This window comes from Primulina eburnea, chromosome 4 (assembly GCF_022965805.1).
Source record: "Primulina eburnea isolate SZY01 chromosome 4, ASM2296580v1, whole genome shotgun sequence".
Taxonomy (NCBI): Eukaryota; Viridiplantae; Streptophyta; class Magnoliopsida; order Lamiales; family Gesneriaceae; genus Primulina; species Primulina eburnea.
Window position 1 is genome coordinate 6,187,824 of NC_133104.1, and position 20,545 is coordinate 6,208,368.

Genomic DNA, 20,545 nt, shown 5'->3' on the forward strand with positions numbered 1-20,545 from the left:
AAACTTCTAAAATTGAGGAGTGATAATCAAAACGGTCTTGATGAGATCACTTTGACCAATCAAGATGAGACCTTGATTGTGGAAAATATTCTTCTTGAACAAACTGAATTCGATAGTAAATTTTGTCACAGAGTCACTGGTGATTGCGACTTCTTTTGATATACGTTCTTGACTAGATTTGACATGACCACTATGCTCACTGTGTTCATAGGAGAGCTGTTTGACAATCTTAGATAGGTTATGAAGTTCTCTTTGAAGAGTTTCCATGGCATATACAAGAGCAGAGGTCTCAGAAGGTAAAGGAGATTCTGCAAGAGCGCGTTGCTTGATATCTTCTATTCTAGCGATGTGCTCAGGAGAATGCTGAGAAGAAACAATAAGAGCAGTAGAGGGTGCAGCTTCTACTTGAGTGATAAAAGCTGGTTCTGGTTCAGCAGAAGGACCTTCTGAAGCAGTAGATTCATCTGTTGGCCTTTCTTCTGGTTGCTGCAAATCAACAGCTGGTTCAGGTATGGCTTGTGACTCAACAGCAGAAGGTGAAGTATGCAACAAAGTTGTCATTTCAGGTTGATGAGCTTCTGAAAAATGCTCAAGCTCTGGAAGAGATGAAGAAGCTGTAGCAATGTCAGTTGCAGTAGCAGATTCTGGAATAGGATGGACTGGAGGATGATTGGCAGAGGTAGAAATAACGGGCAGAGTGTCATCCTGTGCTGCTTGAGTCTGCACAATCGATTCGATCACTTCATCCACCGATGCCAGATCATGAACAGAGATAAGTGATGAAGATTGGGTAGGAGCTTCTTGAGGTGCAGGAGTACTGGAGACCTTGACTTCAGAAGAAGCTTTGGCCGGTTTCTCAACTGACTGAGTCTTCAAAATGGTAGGGACAGTGGTGACACTGAATTTTGGAGGCTGAGAAAAAGCCTTTTCCCAATTTGCTCAGATAGAATTGTCAGCTGCTCCGACAAAATTTGAATGACATTCTGATCAGGAAAAGCAGTAGGACCAGTAGAGTCAAAATTTGACTTCAACGTTTTCAGAATAGTGTCCATCTTCTGCTGTTTGATTTTATCCAGAATGTAGTTTCACCGATTGATGGCTTCTATCATATTTTGTGTATTGCAGCAGCAAAAACCTTTTTCTCATTTTCCACAGTTAGTATAAACACCATTAGTTTTCAAAAAAATGATTGGATGGTAGACTCTTAACTTGAGCCAATCGTCAAAGAATTTCATGTCTTCTCTGGTTGAATTATCAATTTCTTCCAGATGAAGATCAATTGCTGTTTGAATGGTTGATGTTGCCACCGGTGACTGAGACAACTCGGTAATCTTTTCTTTCCCTTTTCCAGAAGTAGCAGGGACTACTGATTTAAAAGCAGAAGAACCAGTAGCAGATTCTCTAATGACCACATCAGATGTTGGTCTAAAAATTGAGCAGTAGACGGTACTGATTCAATGGCTTTTGCTTTGGTGGATGGGACAGCTGGTGGAAAAACTTGTCGAAGAGGAACATCCTCTAATTGAGCAAGAGCTGTTGTTTTCTTGATGCGGATGGTGGTGCGAGGCTTCTTCTTGGATAGGGTGGGAGGCAATGAGGCTTGTTGAGTGGGTGTTGCTGATTTTTCAGATTCCGTTTTGTCAGAATCAGTTAAAACTACACCTCTTTTTCTTTTGATTTTCTTCTGCCCCTCAGCCTGAGATTCCCCAATCTCCTTCTTTATGGCCACAAATTCACCAACTGTTGGCTTTGGCCTTAAGGCAAGCACACTATCAGCATCAGTCATGGTGACCGAAGAGCCATCCTCTTCTGTTGTTCTAGGAAAGCCAGCATCTTTCACATTTTACTAATTTGCACAGCAAATCCAGTACCTTTCCTTAGAATCATATCCTTCATAATTCGAAACAGAAAGCGACCCCAATCCACTTTATTTTCTGAAGTGATGGCCACCATCACTTGAACCTTCTCTTTGGTCAGTTTGTCGAATGTTCCAGCCTTAACCAACAAGGCTTTTGCCACGATATCAGCGAGTACCTGGTACTCAATTTTTAGTAGCTTCTTGAAGCAAGAAGGTGAGAGCTCTTCACCAGTAGCTGAAAAGATTGTTAAAGCAGTAGACATCTCTTCCTTTGTGATATCCGAAAGCTCGGAAGGTCCAGAAATCGGTAGGAAGAAGGTGGAACCGAGAAATGTAGCATCAATGGAGATTGATGCATCTCCCTGTGTATAGTTAATCTTTCCTTCGACAACTTCTGCTTTGGCATAGAAATCTAGAAGAGCAGACTTGTAGTTAATAGCAGGTGATTCCAAGAATTTTCGAAGTCCTGATTTTTCAAGGGCTTGGAACATTTTGACAAGGTTCTCATCGTTGATATTGAGAACTGAAGCAAAGTTGACTGGATAGGCATTAAGAGTATATGCTCCAACCATTTTTGTAAGTAGAAATGAATCAGATAGATTTTGCAGTAGAGAGGAAATGTTTAAAAGAAAGCAGTAGCTGAGTAGAAAATATTTTTGGAACGGTAACATTGAAGAGTAAGAAATTTGATATTTTAAAAACAAATGTACAACCGCCAAGTAAACACAAAGACACGTGTCAGTATGTTTACGGTTGAGTATTTGAAAAGATATCCAGATCGTGTCAAACTAGACTAATGACTTTGGAAATTTGAATCTTGGTGAAAAGAGCGGGCTGTCCAAGCGGTTACTAATAAAAATCAGAAGAGAGTTTGTCGTTTTATGATAACATCTACTGCTAAAACCAGTAGACTTGTTGTTTTATCAAAAAGACAGACATTTTATCTGTTTTATGAAAAAGATAAGAAAATCTTAGTCTGACTCAGATACTGTTCCCCCTTGATAAATGCAAATAATAAATGCAGGGATATGATATCTGAGAACATGATGGATGAATCTTGGAATACGTGTAGTCAGATCGCCGTCTCTTTAGTTTCCTCGAAACTCTATATAAATGCCTGCACATTCACAACTAAGTCATTCATTTACTAAATTAATTCAAATGATAGGTGTAGATGATCTCTCGAAGTCTTATCCAGAGTCAGAATCAGCAGAGGAATTCCAAAGACAACTTGAAGTCTTTTGTAAGCAGATGTTTGAAGACATCCTTTTCCAATACATTAGTGCTGGCAAGACCCAAACTTGCTGGATTCTTTTTGAAGAAGATCATCCTTTTCCATGTTATGAGAATTGGGAAGAAAATCCTCAGTTTAGAATTCCTTATAGTCTTTAGATAGGTTTCTGCTAAAGTACTTTGCAACAAGAAAAGTACTTCAAGCTACTGATATCCACAAATGTAGTCGATAAACTCAATGTAATGCTTCTGGTTTCATATTATGAAAGAATGTTCTTATTTTTGACATATTTTGTTTATCTACTGCTTTTAATGAATGTTAGACAATAACAATGAGAATAATAAAGGATAAGAAAAACTCGGTCTGTTTAAATCAGATGACGGTTCGATTGACTTGAGAGTTTTCACTTCTGCCTCGTTTAATGTACTGGAATGGTTTTTAATAAAATTTCAGTTGGATTACTTGGTGTTCCTTTATTCCTTTCTGCAAATAACTCAATGTTAACTGAATAAAATAAATAACTGATAGATAATGAAATAAATTCAGAAGGAAGTTGGTCGTCTTATGATAGCTTCAACTGGAAGATAAAAAATGCCTTGTTTTGTTAAAGAGACAAATCACCTTCTGCATCTGACAAGAAATCACATATAATCAGAATAAAGTTCCCCCTAAATTAATGTAATTATTAAATGTCAGATCTTGGTAAGTGAACCGTCGATGGCTTGATTCAGAACGCTTCGCATTTCACGCTGAAGTTATGATTACCTCGATCTCTGGAACCTGGTTTATCATCTATAAATACAAACATATAGGTTAGCCATATAGTCATCCTTAAACAAAATGGCAAGAGAAAATAATCTTGATTTGGCCGAGGAGTTCATGAAAGAGGTGACCGCTGCAAGGAAACAAGCGATTGAAGACAAGGTGCTGGAAAAAGCACTTGCCACCTGGACTAAGGTCCAGGAGCTTAAGTCCGCCTTTGAATATGGGTTGTTGGCTACTACCAAACAGCTGGTAGCAATGGAGAAGTATTATCGACGTCTCCATAGTGCTGACAGCACAGACGTCTTCTCTGATGATGGCGTCTACCTCCTCATGCTCTTATAGAAGCATAGGACTCTGAAAAAGATTGCTTTTTCAGAGTAGTTTCTACGTACCTCTACCGGATAGTTGACCACTTGGTTGGCTACCTGGAGAGCGTACGTTAAAAAAAAGTAAAAAGTGTATGCCCCGCCTTTATCATTAATGAAATTTTATATTTTGTCTACTGACTGTCTCTTTCGCTCAGCTTTTATTTTCTGCAAACTAAAATTGAACAACCACAAAAGAGAATAAAGCCACAATATATAAATGAGATGAAGATAACAAATGGTTAAGTTAAATCTATCAATCAAGTGTATTTCGAAAATAAGAAAACTTATACTCAGGCAGAGGTTTCGTAAATATGTCTGCTGCTTGCTGATCAGTAGGAATGTATTCCAGACGAATGTTCTTCTTTTGCACATGATCTCTAATGAAATGATGTCTGATATCAATGTGCTTTGTTCTGGAATGGAGTACTGGATTATGCGATATAGAAATTGCACTGATATTGTCACAAAATATAGGTGATTCAGAGGCTTGAACTCAATAGTCTTTAAGTTGTTGTTGTATCCAAAGTATTTGAGAACAACAGCTTCCAGCAGCAAGATATTCTGCTTCTGTAGTAGACGTGGCTATGGAAGTCTGCTTTTTGCTAAACCAGGAGATCAACCTATCACCAATAAATTGACAAAAACCAATTGTGCTTTTCCTATCCAGTTTACATCCTTCATAATCTGCATCTGAGTATCCAATAAGATTAAACGACGAGTCCTTGGGATACCAGAGGTCCACATTTTGAGTACCCTTAAGATATTATAAATCCTTTTACCAGCAATGAAATGAGATTGTTTAGGATTTGATTGAAATCTAGCACAAATGCAAACAACAAACATAATATCGGGTCTACTGGCGGTAAGATATAACAATGAGCCAATAAGACCACAATACTGAGTTACCTCTACTGGAGTTCCCCCTTTATCTTTATCAAGTTTGGTAGACGAACTCATAGGAGTGGAAGCAGCAGAACATGCTTCCATCCCAAAATTTTTCAGTAGTTCCTTTGTATATTTAGCTTGATTTATGAAGATTCCAGTATCAAGTTGCTTGATTTGAAATCATAAGAAAAATGTTAACTCTCCCATCATGCTCATCTCGAACTGTTCCTGCATTAACTTAGCAAACTTTGCACATAATTTGGGGTTAGTTGACCCAAATATGATATCATCAACATAAATCTGAACTAATAGTATGTGCTTTTTTTTTTTACTTGGGTAAACAAAGTCTTGTCCACGGTACCAACGGTGAAATCATGGTTAATAAGAAATTGTGAGAGTGTGTCGTACCAAGCCCTAGGTGCTTGTTTCAGACCATTAAATGCTTTGTGTAATTTAAAAACATGATTTGGTAATAGATGATCAGAAAAACCTGGAGGCTGTTCAACATAGACTTCCTCTTGTAGTAGACCATTGAGGAACGCACTCTTCACATCCATCTGATATACTCTTAATTTTTTGAAAGCAGTAAATGCTAAAAATATTCTGATAGCTTCGAGTCTAGCTACTGGTGCAAAGGTTTCATCATAGTCTATTCCTTCTTCTTGTCTGAATCCTTGTGCAACCAGTCTTGATTTGTTTCTGACAACTGTTCCTTCTTCATTTAGTTTGTTTCTGAATACCCACCGGGTTCCAATGACAGCTTGGTGAGATGTTCTAGGTACTAGAAACCAAACTTTATTATTCCTTTCAAATTGATTTAGCTCTTCTTGCATAGCTTCTATCCAATTGGGATCCAGAAGAGCTTCTTCAATCTTCTTTGGCTCATCTTGAGAAATAAATGCAGCATGCATGTATTCATTTATCATCTGCCTTCTGGTCCTTAGCGGAGCTGCTGGATTTCCAATCACCAAAGATGGAGGATGAGATTTTCTCCAGACAAAAGGATTTAGATTATCTTTAAGTAGAGCAGTAGATTGTTTTGGAATATCAGCTGCTGGTTCTGGAAAGTCAGCTGCTGGTTCTGGAGTGCCAGCTGCTGGTTCTGCTATATGAATGTCTGGTTCTGGATTTTGAATATCCTTAACACTTGCTTCTGCATCATCTTCACTGTCTAGTTCCATATGAACCCTGTCTAACCTGTTACTTAGATTAGATATGTTAGTAATCTCGGGAGCACTGCTGTCTTCATCAAAGACAACATGAATAGGTTCTTCAACATTGAGTGTTTTATTATTGAAAATTCTAAATGCCTTACTAACTGCTGAATATCCAAGAAATAATCCAGCGTCAGATTTTGAATCAAATGCAGCTAAATGACTTTTACCATTGTTATGCACAAAGCATCTACAACCAAAAACATGAAAGTAAGATACATTCGGTTTACTCCGTTTCCATATTTCGTAAGGAGTCTGATTATTCCTCTTGTTGATCATTGTTCTGTTTTTTGTGTAGCAAGCAGTATTAATAGCTTCTGCCCAGAAGCGCTGAGAGATGTCTGCATTTGCTAGCATTGTTCTAGCAGCTTCTTTAAGTGTTCTGTTTCTCCTCTCAGCTACTCCATTTTGTTGAGGCGTCCTGACAGCTGAATATTCATGATGAATGCCCTGTTCATCTAGATATATCTCAAGAGTCTTGTTAGTAAATTCAGTACCTCGATCACTTCTGATTCTAATGACAGAAACAGATTTCTCATTTTGAATCTTTTTCAGAAGTTTGATCAGGAGGCTACTGGTTTGATCTTTTCCAGCAAGAAAAATTACCCAAGTAAATCTAGAGAAATCATCAACAACAACAAGGGTGTATCTCATTCCCCCTAAGCACATGATAGGAATTGGACCAAATAAGTCCATATGCAATAAATCTAAACATCTTGAGGATGATTTGCTGCCTTTATTTTTGAAAATAGATCTTACTTGCTTACCAAGTTGACATGCAGAACATACGTGATTCTTAACAAATTTCATATCTTGCAATCCATCGACTAAGTTCTGCTTTTTGAGATTGTTGATAGACTTGAAATTCAGATGATTCAATCTCTTGTGCCACAACCAGTGTTTATCACTTAGAGATGCAACTAAACATGTAGGAGCAATGATATGATCTATGTTCCATGAAATTTTATAGGTGTTGCCTTTTCTTACTCCGATTAGAACAGTAAAGTCATCAGCATTTTTGACTGTGCAAGTGTGCTTCTGGAATGCTACTGAAAAACCATTATCACATAATTGACTAATACTGATCAAGTTATAACAAAGATTTTCAACTAAGAGCACATCCTTAATAGTGATGTTACCATGGATAATCTTACCCTTACCCACAGTTTTACCTTTTGAGTTGTCCCCAAAGGTTAACTCTGGTCCAGCACAACTCACTATTTCTGATCGTAGACTCTTCTGTACAGTCATATGTTTGGAACATCCACTGTCCAAATACCATGTTGAGCTGCTGATCTTGGCTTTCTTCACCTGTACCTTCAAACACAAATTTTAGTATCTGATACCCAATCCACTTGGGTCCAAGCCTTATTAGTCCCTTTGGAACCCACATTTGTACAATTCTTATACTTCGGGTATCCATGGAGGTGTGTGCAATAAAGGGTCTGTTATTTCTAACATTATGCGTTTTAGCATGTTGTTTTTCCCTTCTATTTCTGTTGTCTGGCCTGTATCTCTTCTGAACAGTTCTAGAATTGTAGTACTGGTAGTTTTTGACCTTCATAGGAGGTTGTCATCCCGAGTTGAATCCTCTACTGGATCCAGAACTCTGGTCAACTTTTTTCTTAGGTTTAACATACCCCAGACCATAATGCATCATTTTGTTCATCTGATTTACATTCCTTTCAATTGAAGTAGTAGGTACTTCTGGTTTCATTACCACACTGGATTTCACAAAATGAATGTACTTCCCTTTGCACATATCCAGTTTTGGCTTAGTATTCATTTCACAAGTGCCTTCATCATTACAAAATCCGAGACCACTCCTGTCTCCAGATTGTTTTTGTAACTCTTGCATCTTTTCGAGTGAAATAGAGGACTTGTTCCAAGCATTCACCAGTAGCGATAACTTCTGGTTTTCAGAGAGCATCGTCTGGTAATCTACTTTTACTCTTTCATTCTCATTTTTTAATTTACTCATCTCAACTTGCAAATCATTACAGCTGTTTACTTGCAAGCAAGTTAACTTACTGTTCTGATCTCTTAAGTTCTGATTTTCAATCTTAACTTCCTCGAATGATTGAGAAGTCTTGAATACTCTTCTACCATGTCGTGTAATGCTTTGACTAAATCAGTGCGTGTAAATTCATCAGAGTCAAAGTCAAATACCTCTCCGGATGTCGAGGTTGAATAAGTTTTTGCCATCATTGTCACTTGAATAGCTTTCAGAACCAGAAGATTTGGAACTTGAGTCTGCCCATTTGGTCTTACTTTCTTCTGCAATCATTGCCTTTCTGTCTCTTCTGGTCTTTTTATCATTGCGTTTGACACCCTTCTTCTTCTGGTCATCCTTCTTTGGTTTTGGAAAATCAGCAATGAAATGTCCAACTTTGCCGCAGTTAAAGCATGCCATATCACCAGATGGTGATTCCTTTTTGAAGTTGCGGTTGGGACTTTGAAATGTTCTGTGATTCTTTCTCATGAATCTGGAAAACTTCTTAACAAATAATGACATTGCATCATTGCTTATCTGTTCAGCGCTTCTCTCAGAAGTACTTTCTATAGCAGTAGCAGAAGATGAACTTGGGGCAACTGTAGCAGTAGAGTTAACAGTAGCTGCGAGAGCTTTGGTTGGTGGAATTTCTAAGGGCTCTTCTCCACTTCGAACTTCAAGTTCAAACTCATATGCCTTCAGGTCTGAGAACAAGTCATGTAGTTCTAACTTGTGTAGATCCTTGGAAGCTCTCATTGCCATTGTTTTGACGTCTCATTCTCTAGATAGGGCTCTCATTACCTTTAGTGCAATTTCTCTGTTGCCAAAATCATTCCCAAAAGCTGAGAGTTCATTGACAAGACTGCTGAAGCGTTCATCGAATTCATTCATAGTTTCTCCAGCCTTCATCTTTATATTTTCAAACTTCTGCATGGCTACAGATAGTTTGTTTTACTTAGTTTCTTCGTTTCCTTCACAGATCTGAATCAATTTTCCCAGATTTCCTTGGTAGTATGACACATCTTAATTTTACTGAAGGTATTTTTGTCGAGTGTCTTGTACAGAATGTCCTTTGCAACGTTGTCAAGATTTGCTTTCTTCTTGTCCTCGATTGTCCATTCATATCTTGGTTTTTCCAGCATCTGAGGTGCACCTTCGGTGATAGCAATAGCTGGATTTGGCTTTAAGATCTTTAATGGACCATCTGTAATGACATACCACATGTCATCATCTTGAGCCGCAAGATGATCTTGCATTCTGATTTTCAAGTCATCGAAGTCTTCTTTTGAGAACATTGGAATTTTGCTGAAATGAGCCATGTCTGTTAAATACTTTTCAGAACAAGAATAACCACGCTCTGATACCACTTGTTGAGGATCGGGTTGAGTTTAGAAGGGGGGTTGAATAAACTCAACGACAAACTTAATCGATTTTTCAGAATGATGTGCTAGAATCCTGTTAGAGATACTAGCTGATTCTTGTTCAAGTTTAAAGACCAGCAGATCACAAGATAATGTGCGGAAACGATCTGTTGGTTAGTGGGTGAAAAATAGTGAAACAAAAAAGCAGTAGATGGCACATAGTTTGTTTCTGGAAGTTCGAAGATGAATCTTCTACGTCTCCCCTTCTTCTGTTTCCAGAAAGTATCACTAAAATACTTTGGTGAATACAGTACAACAGTTGTACACACCCACTTCAACATGACTTACCCTTCGCCTACTGAAACTCTTAGTTTTACAAATCAACTACTTGAAAGATCTTAAGTTCTGGAAAGAACTCTTTTCCAATTACAAATTCTTCTATTTATGAAGTGAATAGCTTGAGAGAGATAAAGAAAATAGCTAGCACAAAATGATCTCAAATGATCAAGTGTATGCAATGAAGCGTGTGCTGCTTTTTCAGTGTTTCGTCTCCATATATAGGCTTTATCCAACGTTAAAATCTGAACGGCTCTTTTGACTTTTCAGTGGTTCAGTTTTATTGCTGAAAATGGACCCTGCAGAATACATTAAAGTAATCAGTCTCAGTTCATACTAAAAATGGTAAACCATCTTAAATGTTCTCGTACAACATTTAATGGCATTTAATGAAGCAATAAATGCTAGTATCACGTTAATAGATCAACGGTAATATTTAAAGACTTTGAGATACGCAAAATTCTGTTAGTGTATATTTCGAGTTTTGTATCCCTTATAGTTCTGGTTTTAGCTAAGAAGTCACTTGTTTAAATAGATTAAGCAGTACTTGATAAGTACTGCTACTGGTTTTAGCACGGTACAAGTGCTTCTGGTTTTCTGCTTAATTATATCTACTGGTTTTGTACTTAAGCCAGTATCTACTGGTTTTTACTAGCATCTCCACAACAAAATTAAGTCTAACAGAGATCAATAGTTGTCCAAATTGGAAGAGTGATCGAAATTTAAACTTATAATATTGTTTTATGATTTAAAAAATCTGAATTAAAAAATTACAATGGCTAATACAACACAAAAAAATGATGAAAGTTATTAGTTTCAATGGGCATGGTGATTAAGTACATCAACTGCATCACATTCAAGAATTCTCTTGTCTAGAGAAAATAACAAAACTCTTCCTATAAGTTGACCTACTGTTAAGGTCATCTTAATTTTGATGTTCTATTTCCGTATCGCTCATGATATATATCATGACTCGATCATCCATTTCAAGTGCATATCCCATTTTTGCGCAGCAGGGTTATGAAAATCCAGTTGTCTAAGAAAAACCAATACTTTAAGGAAAACCAGAATTTTAGGAAACCAGAGCACTTAAGAAGAAACTCCACTATAAGTAGTTAATATCAATCATTAAGCAAGTCTAGATTACAACATTTCATAACCATAAGAAGTAGAATTCGTGCTAGTTTCTTATAATAATTTGTCATCAAATCACATTCTCCTTAATAAGAGACCAGTGATATCCGTTTTGTATGTACCTTTCATCAGAAGATGTCCTTATTTAATGCGACCATTGTGAACAAAAGTATACTTAATTTAATGACATTAAATGAATCGTGAAAGTAATTTAATAGTCTATTTAACATAGTTTATTCTTGGATTTATGAACTGTTAATGAGAAAAATACTCATTCTTTCTTGAAATTTACAGATAAAAAATATAAGGGTCTCTCGAGGATTCGCAAAAAATATCTCCAACTCTTGAACTATGAATTTACCGTGAACAATCATTAAAAAGACTCAAGCTTTTCAAAGCCTCAGAAAACCAGCAAACGCTTAAAGACTTATCATATTTAGAAGATCATTCGTGTTATCTTTATTTACACACATTCATTGTTTCAACTACTCTAAAACGTGAAGTATTTTCAATCTGAGGAAATATTCTTTCCCAAAATTAAATCCATTAAGTGTTGCATTGTAATATAAGGAGTTTTATTACCCAAAGATAATACCTACAGAATTGGGTTTGTATAAGTATGTACAATTCAAAGTCTTCTATTGAGACCTTTTGAAAACAAAAGAAGGAGAGACGTGGAAGAGTTTTGTCCTTCGAACTTCCAGAAACAAGTTTTTTTCTTACTGCCTTCTACGGCTTTTAGTTTCATTTAAATGTCGTGGACTATTTCCACACTTATCAAAGTAGTATGATGCAATTTCCAAAAATGAGACCAGCTTCTGAATTCTTAAAATATTTCCGAAACACACTTTTCAGAAGTAGAAAATTTGAAGTTTAAAGTGTTCATTGAATCTCTCTTTTAAACACTTAACCAATCCTAACAAAGTAACATCAGAGAGGGGGTTTATCTAGTTTTGAAACATCTACTGCATATATACATGGCAACCTTCACCAAGACTCTTATGCTCTCAAAAAAAATTATCGATGATTGGAAAATTAGAAAGAAAGCTCATCTTGGAGCACAAGACAATGACACATAGTATATAATCACTGATGAACCCATTAAAATCATGAAAGCCAATCCAAGAGTGGCTCTAACAGAAAGTGATCCACAAATGCCAGAAAAACACATAAGAGCGTGGATAAACGAAGATAAAAAGAAAGAAAATCTTGACAATATAGACAATGTTATTTTATATTAAACCATTGACAAGAACATCAACGGCAGAATCAAGATGTGTTCTTCTGCAAAAGAAATTTGAGAGAAATTGATCCAGATATGTGAATGATAACCAAATAAAGGAAAATAAACTTTCTGTAGCAGTGCAGAAGTTTGAGAATGTTAAAATTAAGATTGAAGAATTTTAAAAGATTTTGATTAGAGATTTTGTAGCATTATCAGTGAGTTATCAGCTCTTGGCAAGGATTAACAGACAAATTGTTCTCAATGTTTCTGGAACTACATGATCTGTTTGCAGATTTGAAGTCCTACGAATTTGAACTGAAAGCAAGAAGTGGTGAAGAGCCTTCATCAAGTCAGCCAACTAAAGCTCTTACTGTTGTTGTTGTTGTTCCAAATGTCTAAACTACTCCTGCTACTGAGACAATATCTGAAAGGACTACTGAACAAATCAGCAACGATATCATGTCATTATTTATTAAAAAGTATCAATATTTATGAAGAAGAGCCACAGAACCTATCTGGGTCTCAATAAAAATTTCAAGAAAGAGTATCATTTGGTGATATGATCTGTTTCAATTATTGAAATACTAGTCATTTTATTGAAAATTATCCTAAGCACAAAAAAGATGATTACAAGAAGAAATGACATAAACACAATGACAAGAAGTCTCGAAAAGATCACAAATCAATGACTGCTGAGGAAAGAAAAAGCAAGTGGGAAAATTCTTGTTCTGGATATTCTGACTCAGAATGCCAATCTAGTGACCGTGATGCTGAAGAAGTTCAGTGTCTCATGACAGATATTGATTCAACCTCGAATACTAATGAGATATTTGATTCATCTATGAAGAATTTACATGCGATGATCTAGTTCTAGCACTACATGGTATGCTTAAAGACTACTAGAAGCTTTCTAAATCATTCGAGGAATTGAAGTCAAAGCTGAAAACCAGAGCTTAACTAATCAAGTCAATAAGTCAAATTATTTACAAGAGACAATTTCAATTATCTCAAAGCTGAAAACCAGAGCTTCATTGATCAAGTCAATAAATCCAATTATTTACAAGAGGACATTTTCAGTGATATTAAAGCCCAGATGATTAAGTTAAATACTAAGAATGAATGAGTGAATGCTGATTACAAGACAGTACTGATTGAAAATCAGAAGTTTCCGCTACTGGTAAATGCATGGAATAAGGATTTTGTTTCATTAGAAAAGATGCAAGAGCTACAAAATCAATTCGAAGATAAAATTGTTCTTGGATTAAATAGTCATGAAAACACTTCCGAAACCAATAATCAGTCAAAAATGAATATGTAAAAATGTAAAATATATTCCCTTTGTTAAATCCAGTATGACATATGAACACATTGAACCTAACGTTCAAGTTGAGAAACCTATAAATCGGATGAACAAAGACATATATTTTGGTATTGGTTATGTTAAACCCATGAGGAAAACTCATATGAACCCTGGATCTAGCAGTGGATCAGGTTCAATAGCAAAATCCTCAATCAAGGTTAAACATTACCGATACTATAATTATAGGCCACTTCAGAAGAGATATATAAAGTAAAACAAGATTTACATGGGAAAATAACATCCTATAGTGCATTTTGTTAAGAATAATATAAGAGATAAACACACCCCTGAGGCTACTCGAAGTAAAAAACTATATAAGATTGTGCAAATATGAGGTTTTAAGGGACTAATCAATTTTGAACTCAAATAGACCGTGTTCCGATTACTGAATTTGTGTTTGTGGGTGAATAAAAAGACTGATTGATATTAGAAGCTCAATTTGTTATTTAGACATTAGATGCTCGAGAAACATGACTGGTCAAGCCAATCTACTTTCAGAAGTAATCGATTTTAGTGGCCCAAGAATCAGATTTCATGATAATTCTAAGGGTAAAACCATAGGAAATGGTAAGATTATCTACGGAGGTGTTATCAATAGTAATGTGTTACTTGTAGAAAATTTATGTTATAATTTAATAAGTATCGATCAACTTTGTGATAATGGATATTCAGTATCTTTCCAAAAGCACACATGCACAGTTAAATATACTCATGGTTCTACTGTTTTACAAGGTAATAAATATTGAAACACCTACAAATTACTAGAATATTGGTCAACCTGAGCATCATAAATGTCTGGTGGCATTCTAAGCGACAAACATTGGCTGTGGAAAAAGAGTTTGAATAATTTGAATGTCAAATCTATCAACAATCTTAGAAAATAGAACTTAATTACTTGTTTAATTGATATTAATTTCATTAAAAATCATATTTGTTCTACATGTCAATCAGGTACACATGTAATGTCAATCTTTAAGAACAAAGGTAGTAAATCAACATCAAGATGATTAGAGCTACTGCATATGGACCTCTTCAGACCTATCTTTGTAAAGAGTTTAGGTTGAATGAAGTACACTTTAGTCATTGTTGATGATATCTCTAGATTTACATGAGTTATATTTCTCAATGGAAAATATCATACTAGTGCACATCTGATCAGTCTTCTGAAAGATTAAAAATGAAAATATACTGTTGGAACTTTTCAAGTTCGCAATCTTTGCTTAATTTTGATGCTAACAAAACTTGTTATTTTGTTTCTAATAATCTACCTTAGTGTGCAGTAAGCTGGAACTGAAATAATCAGTTACGAGCCAAAACTAAAGCTGTCGAGGAATGCTAACTGAAGACGTCCAACTGATCGCGTAAACTGAAAACAGTAGAACTGAAGTGCCAACTGAAAGACTAGTTCAACTGAATGTCCAGCTGATGAACAGTTCAGCAGAAGACCTTCAGAAGCCCGGCCAGCTGATGAAGTGTTCAACTGATGAAGAGCCCAGCTGACCAGTTCAACTGAAAGAGTGAAATCAGTTCAACTGATTTCACCAGCCCAACAGAAGACCAGTTCAACTGACCAGTTGAAAGCATCAGTCAGAGTCAATCAGTTGCAGATCAAGACAAGCTTAATAATGGAATCCAGCTAAGCACGAAGGTACAAAAGCTATTGTACTACCACAGTACAATAAGAGACGTTGCATCAGAGCTTAAAGCCAAAAGTTCCGGAAAGATGTCGAGGAACAAATTCAAAATGCAACGGACACATTATTGAGTCTTACTGTACGGTCAGCCAAACGCCTATAAATAGAAGCTGAAGTTCAGTGAAGACTAACACTGAGAAAAACGAGAACAGAGAACAAGGGCACGCTTATTACATATCAGCTTGTTAGAAGCAATCAGCCCAGAGGGAACACTTCATTGTATTATCAGCTTAGATTAGAAGCCTTTTTCCCTCAGTGTGTGAGAACACTTTCGGGTAGTGTTCATTGATCAGTTCTCACACACACACACACACACTCACTCATCATCTCAGATTCCGTCTTGCACACAGACGTAAAACATGTGTATGTAGTCTTTCTCACATAGACGTTAAAGAAGTGTTGACTGGAAGGTGATGCCTTCAGTTTAGAACTAGGAGTTCAGTTAGGCAGTGGGTAAGTCCTAAGCTGGGTGGGTTTGTACAAAGGTTTGTATAAATCAAAGTCTTCTAGTGTATCCTACCCGAGGAGGTAGAAGGGGTGACGTAGGAGCAGTTGAAGTCTCCGAACATCCATAAACATATCTTGTGTTTTGTTTTCAGTCTAACTGTTTAACTGTGTTGTTCTTAATTGTTTCATCAGTCCAGCTGATATCAGTTCAAGTTCTGTCCATAACCGAACTGATATAAGCTCTAACTGACTTCTTTTCTTCAGTTAACCAGTTGCACAAGATATATAAAATTGATCAGTTTGTTTTCTTAACGAAGGATTATTTTGAGTGTCTTCCGCTTAGTTGTTTAACCAAACTCGATCTAATTCATCGGTGTATTTATTCTTAGAACACGAGCTATTGCAGCTCATTGGTAGATTAGTCAGAAGGGTCAACGACTGATGCACAGCTTCGTAACTGATGTTCAGTCGGGGCCCCCATAACCGATCCTGACATATACTTTAGTAAATAAAATCAGAAATGATCAGAGAACTGAGTTTACAACCAAATCCCTCGAGATATATTTGAATGAACATTACATAATTATGAATATTCAGCAGCCAAGACTCTCAAACATATTGGAATAGCTGAGAGTAAAAATAGAACACTCAAAGAAGCAACAAGAAAAATGCTTGCTGATATAGACATCATCAACACTTCTGGGCAGAAGCAGTCAATACTTCATGTTGTACACAAAATAGAACTATTTTCAACAAAAGACATGGAAAGACTCCATATGAAATGTGAAAAGAGAGTAAGCCTAATGTGTCCCATTTTCATGTATTCGGATGCAGATGCTATGTGCACAATAATGGTAAAAATCATTTATTTTTCGTCTATTCAAAATCAGATTCTAGAATTTTTATTGGACATTCAGCAGTTATTAAAGCAAGTATAGTATTTAATAACAGAAACCTTAACGTTGAAGAATCAATACATGTTGTTCCTGAAAATAATGATGTCTCTACTTTGGGCAACAGATTAGAAAAGGTTTATTTGGATATGGATAGTGAAGATGAAACAACACCAATAGTAAAATATTATCAAAATCTAGAACCATATGTAACGTCTACTCATTTTAAAATTTTAATAAACATTTGTTTTTAAGCTAATGCGGAAAATACACACACTCAACCATTTTTAAACAAGTTAAACATGCTGGTCACCCAACCTCGGGATAAAAATACTGCAATTAGTTACCTCTATAAAATAAAACTAATCTTCTAGTCTACTAATATATAAAAAAGAAGCTCGAACTGATAACAAAAATCTGATGAATCAACATCGTAAACCAGGATTCAAAAGAATTTAACCAAAAATCTTAAACACATGACTCATAAACATGTTTGCGGAAAACACAATGATTTCGAGCATTAATCACTCGATCTCAACAATTTGCATTTTCTTGGCTCAAAGCGATGCTAAATGCGAAAAGTTTGTATGATTCTCCAATTCAAGGTTCAAAAAGAGGAATAACCAACAAAAGAGATTTATCATGGATTTTAACGTGGTTATTTTTCAACGAATAGGCTCAGGCTCGAACTTGACTCACTAGGGATAAATGAATCAGGGTTGGCTCTGATGATGTGAAAGAAAATGGTTTGAACCTAATGCCATTTACTTTTTTGTGCACCTAATCTATCCCAAGGTGTCAACAAAGACATGTATAACAATGCAAGTTCTAGAAAAATCAACAAGTATGACCAACACACAATCAAATAAAATAGAGCATGATATAATGTTAGCTCATAGGCTCAAAGCTCACCAAAGAAAGCGGTATGTGTGCTAGACCCACTACACTTGTCATTTCAACGCATCATTAATAGCAAATACTCATAAATGTAGCAGTAAGAATGAAAAATCAATTGCATACAAAGAAAACATTAGTTTGTTCATAGACTCTCATCAGAGGCATTCAAGATTCAAATGAGAGAGATAACGAATAAACACTAGATACTTTATGGATCTAACAACTTCACTATGTCATACTCTCTCTCATTTTTTTCTACCTTTTTTTTCACTTTTCATAAAAGAAATTTCTGAATAAACATGCAAAAAAATTTAAAAAAATAGAAACTGAAACTAGAAATAAAGCTATATACCCCCTCTCACACCTATATGTTGCAATGTTATCAATGACACAAAAAGTAAATGCACAACGCAGACAGTAAAAACGAAAGAGAAGTTAGAGAACTCCCCTGAAATTTTTTGGGCGTCGTAGAGTAAAGCTTTCTATTGCTGTAGCGGGGGAAATGGTGGAGCGATGATGGAAGCTGTTGAGAGAAGATGTGAAAAGGGTGAGAACAAATAGTGTTAGATAAAAGAAACGTAAATTCTTTTTTTTTCTGCAGATGTTTTCGGACAAGGCATGATCACGTCTTGTCAAAAGACATCTAATGTGTTGGGACTACAGAGGAAGTGTACGAACAACAAGGCGTGATCACGCCTTGTTAAAAGACTTCATCTACGTTTAAGACCTCAAAATTATTATTATTTTTTACCAGAAGTGGTTTCCTTATAAGGTGTGATCACGCCCTGTAAAAGAACCTCTTCTAACAAAAAGTAACAAAACTTATAAATAATAAGAACAAAAATTTGGGTTGCCTCCCAAAAGAGCAATTTTTTTAAGTAGTTATGCTCGACATTCATTATTTCTTGTTGCTCATGGTGGTTCATAGATTGTCACTTTGTCCACTTTATTCCGCTTGAATATTTTCATAGCAAATTTCATCAAATTCTTGTTTTCTTTGAATTTCTTGGAAATGCCTATCCCTTGGATATTTCTTCCCTTTTATGAGTACATGCTTGGGTCGATCTGGAGGAAGTTTTCGCGCAATTTTAGATGTCTGCGAATCAGAGAGAGAAAATAAAGTATTAGAATTCTCAACAAGTCTTTCAATAATCTCCTCTAAATCATTCTTATCAACAATTTTTGAATTTTCTTTTGACAAGTGATTAGCGATATCAACAGTATTAATAGTGCTTTCACTAACAGGATATTTCATGGTATCATAAATATTAAACTTAGCGATTCATCATCAAATTCCATAGTAAGAGTACCACTATTAACATTTATGATAGACTTTGAAGTTTTCAAAACGGTCTTCCTAGCAAAATTTGACTGTTTAAATAATCATTTTCCATGTCAAGCACATAAAAGTCAGCAGGAAAAACTAAATTTTCAACTTTTACAAGAACATCTTCAATTACACCTTTAGGATAAACAATGGACTTATCAACCAATTGAATCACAATGCCGGTTTCAGTTAGAGGTCCAAGTTCCAAATAATTATAAACAGAATCAGGCATGATATTGATAGAAGCACCCAAATCCAACATAAATAGTTTATTGAATACACCAGAAACATGTTCTCCTACCATTTCTATTTTACATCCCTTCAACTTATTTCTCTTTTGTGTAGTACACAATTCTTTTAAAAATTTAGCACAACGAGGTACTAGTTTAATAGCATCTAATGAAGGAATATTTACCTCACCTCTACGTAAAGTGTCATTCAACTCCTTAATACTTTCACATTTCCTATTCAATGTAAGAGGGAATGGGGGAATAGGTTTGTACTCAAATAGAGGATAAAACTTGCCTTTCGGAGCATCATCTTTATTGATTATTTTATCCTCAACTTTTATCTCATTTTCTTTCTTCAACTTGGCTGATGCTTGTACCCTTATCTCTTGAACCTCCAATTCTTTATAATTTCTCAAAGTAATTGCACTCACATTCTCCTTTGGATTCATCACTGTCTGAGAAGGTAGACTAGCTAAATTTTGTGCTTCCAACTTGTGAATTGTGATCGCCAACTGTCCCACTTGAGTGATCAAATTCTGAATGCTAGACCTCGTTTCCTGTTGAAATTTTTGAGTGTTCCCAGCTAAGGCCTTCACAATTTCATCTATGGACATACCTGAGTTAGAGGCTTGCGCAGGTGATGGATGTTTCTGAAAATTTTGTTGTGGATATCCTTGTTGACCTTCTTGATTCATGTAGCTGAAATTCGGGTGATCTTTCCATCCTGGATTGAAGCTATTAGAATATGGATCGTACTGGCGCTGAGGTTGTCCAGGAAATCCGTCGATTGCATTAACTTGTTGTGTTGGATCTTCTTGTAATGTAGAGTGTTAGAGTAGGTGCCCGTCGAGCCAAGTGTTGGCCGAGTGTTCACGATGAAACTCTATGTATAAACGATCTTTATTTTAATAATATTTGAATTTATTATATTGGCGCATCTTTATCTGTATACCCATGCTAGTTGCATAGATAAAGTCCTTGAATATAAAAATAGTAGAAAGAATATGAGATGCTCATATGATGAGTATCATGAAACTCATATTTGGAATACTGTATATTCTAAACGGTTCCTAGTCGATTCAGCCGCCACTAAGAAGGATATAGGCCGCTTGAGTTAAAGACTAGTATCTGCGATGTGAGTACCATGTTTCATTGGTAGGGGACATTGTGATGTCCGAACATGCAGATAGGTGCTCCTTGTAGAGTGCACTGAACAACCCTCCATAAAAGGACTTTCCAAGTGGTTCTCACTTATCGAGTGGAATAGTCCTAGTTTATGGTTGTACACCATTAGTCCTTATGACCCGGGACAACATTGAGACTC

At 36.0% G+C, this 20,545-nt stretch overlaps 1 protein-coding gene across 1 annotated transcript; it reads right to left on the minus strand.

The window, feature by feature from the left end:
• Nucleotides 1–19,007: 19,007 nt before the first annotated feature.
• On the minus strand, nt 19,008–19,916 carry LOC140830027 (uncharacterized). Its single transcript, XM_073193305.1, has one exon. It carries the CDS (start codon nt 19,914–19,916, stop codon nt 19,008–19,010), a length of 909 nt encoding a protein of 302 aa, XP_073049406.1.
• Between the last annotated feature and the right edge of the window lie 629 nt (nt 19,917–20,545).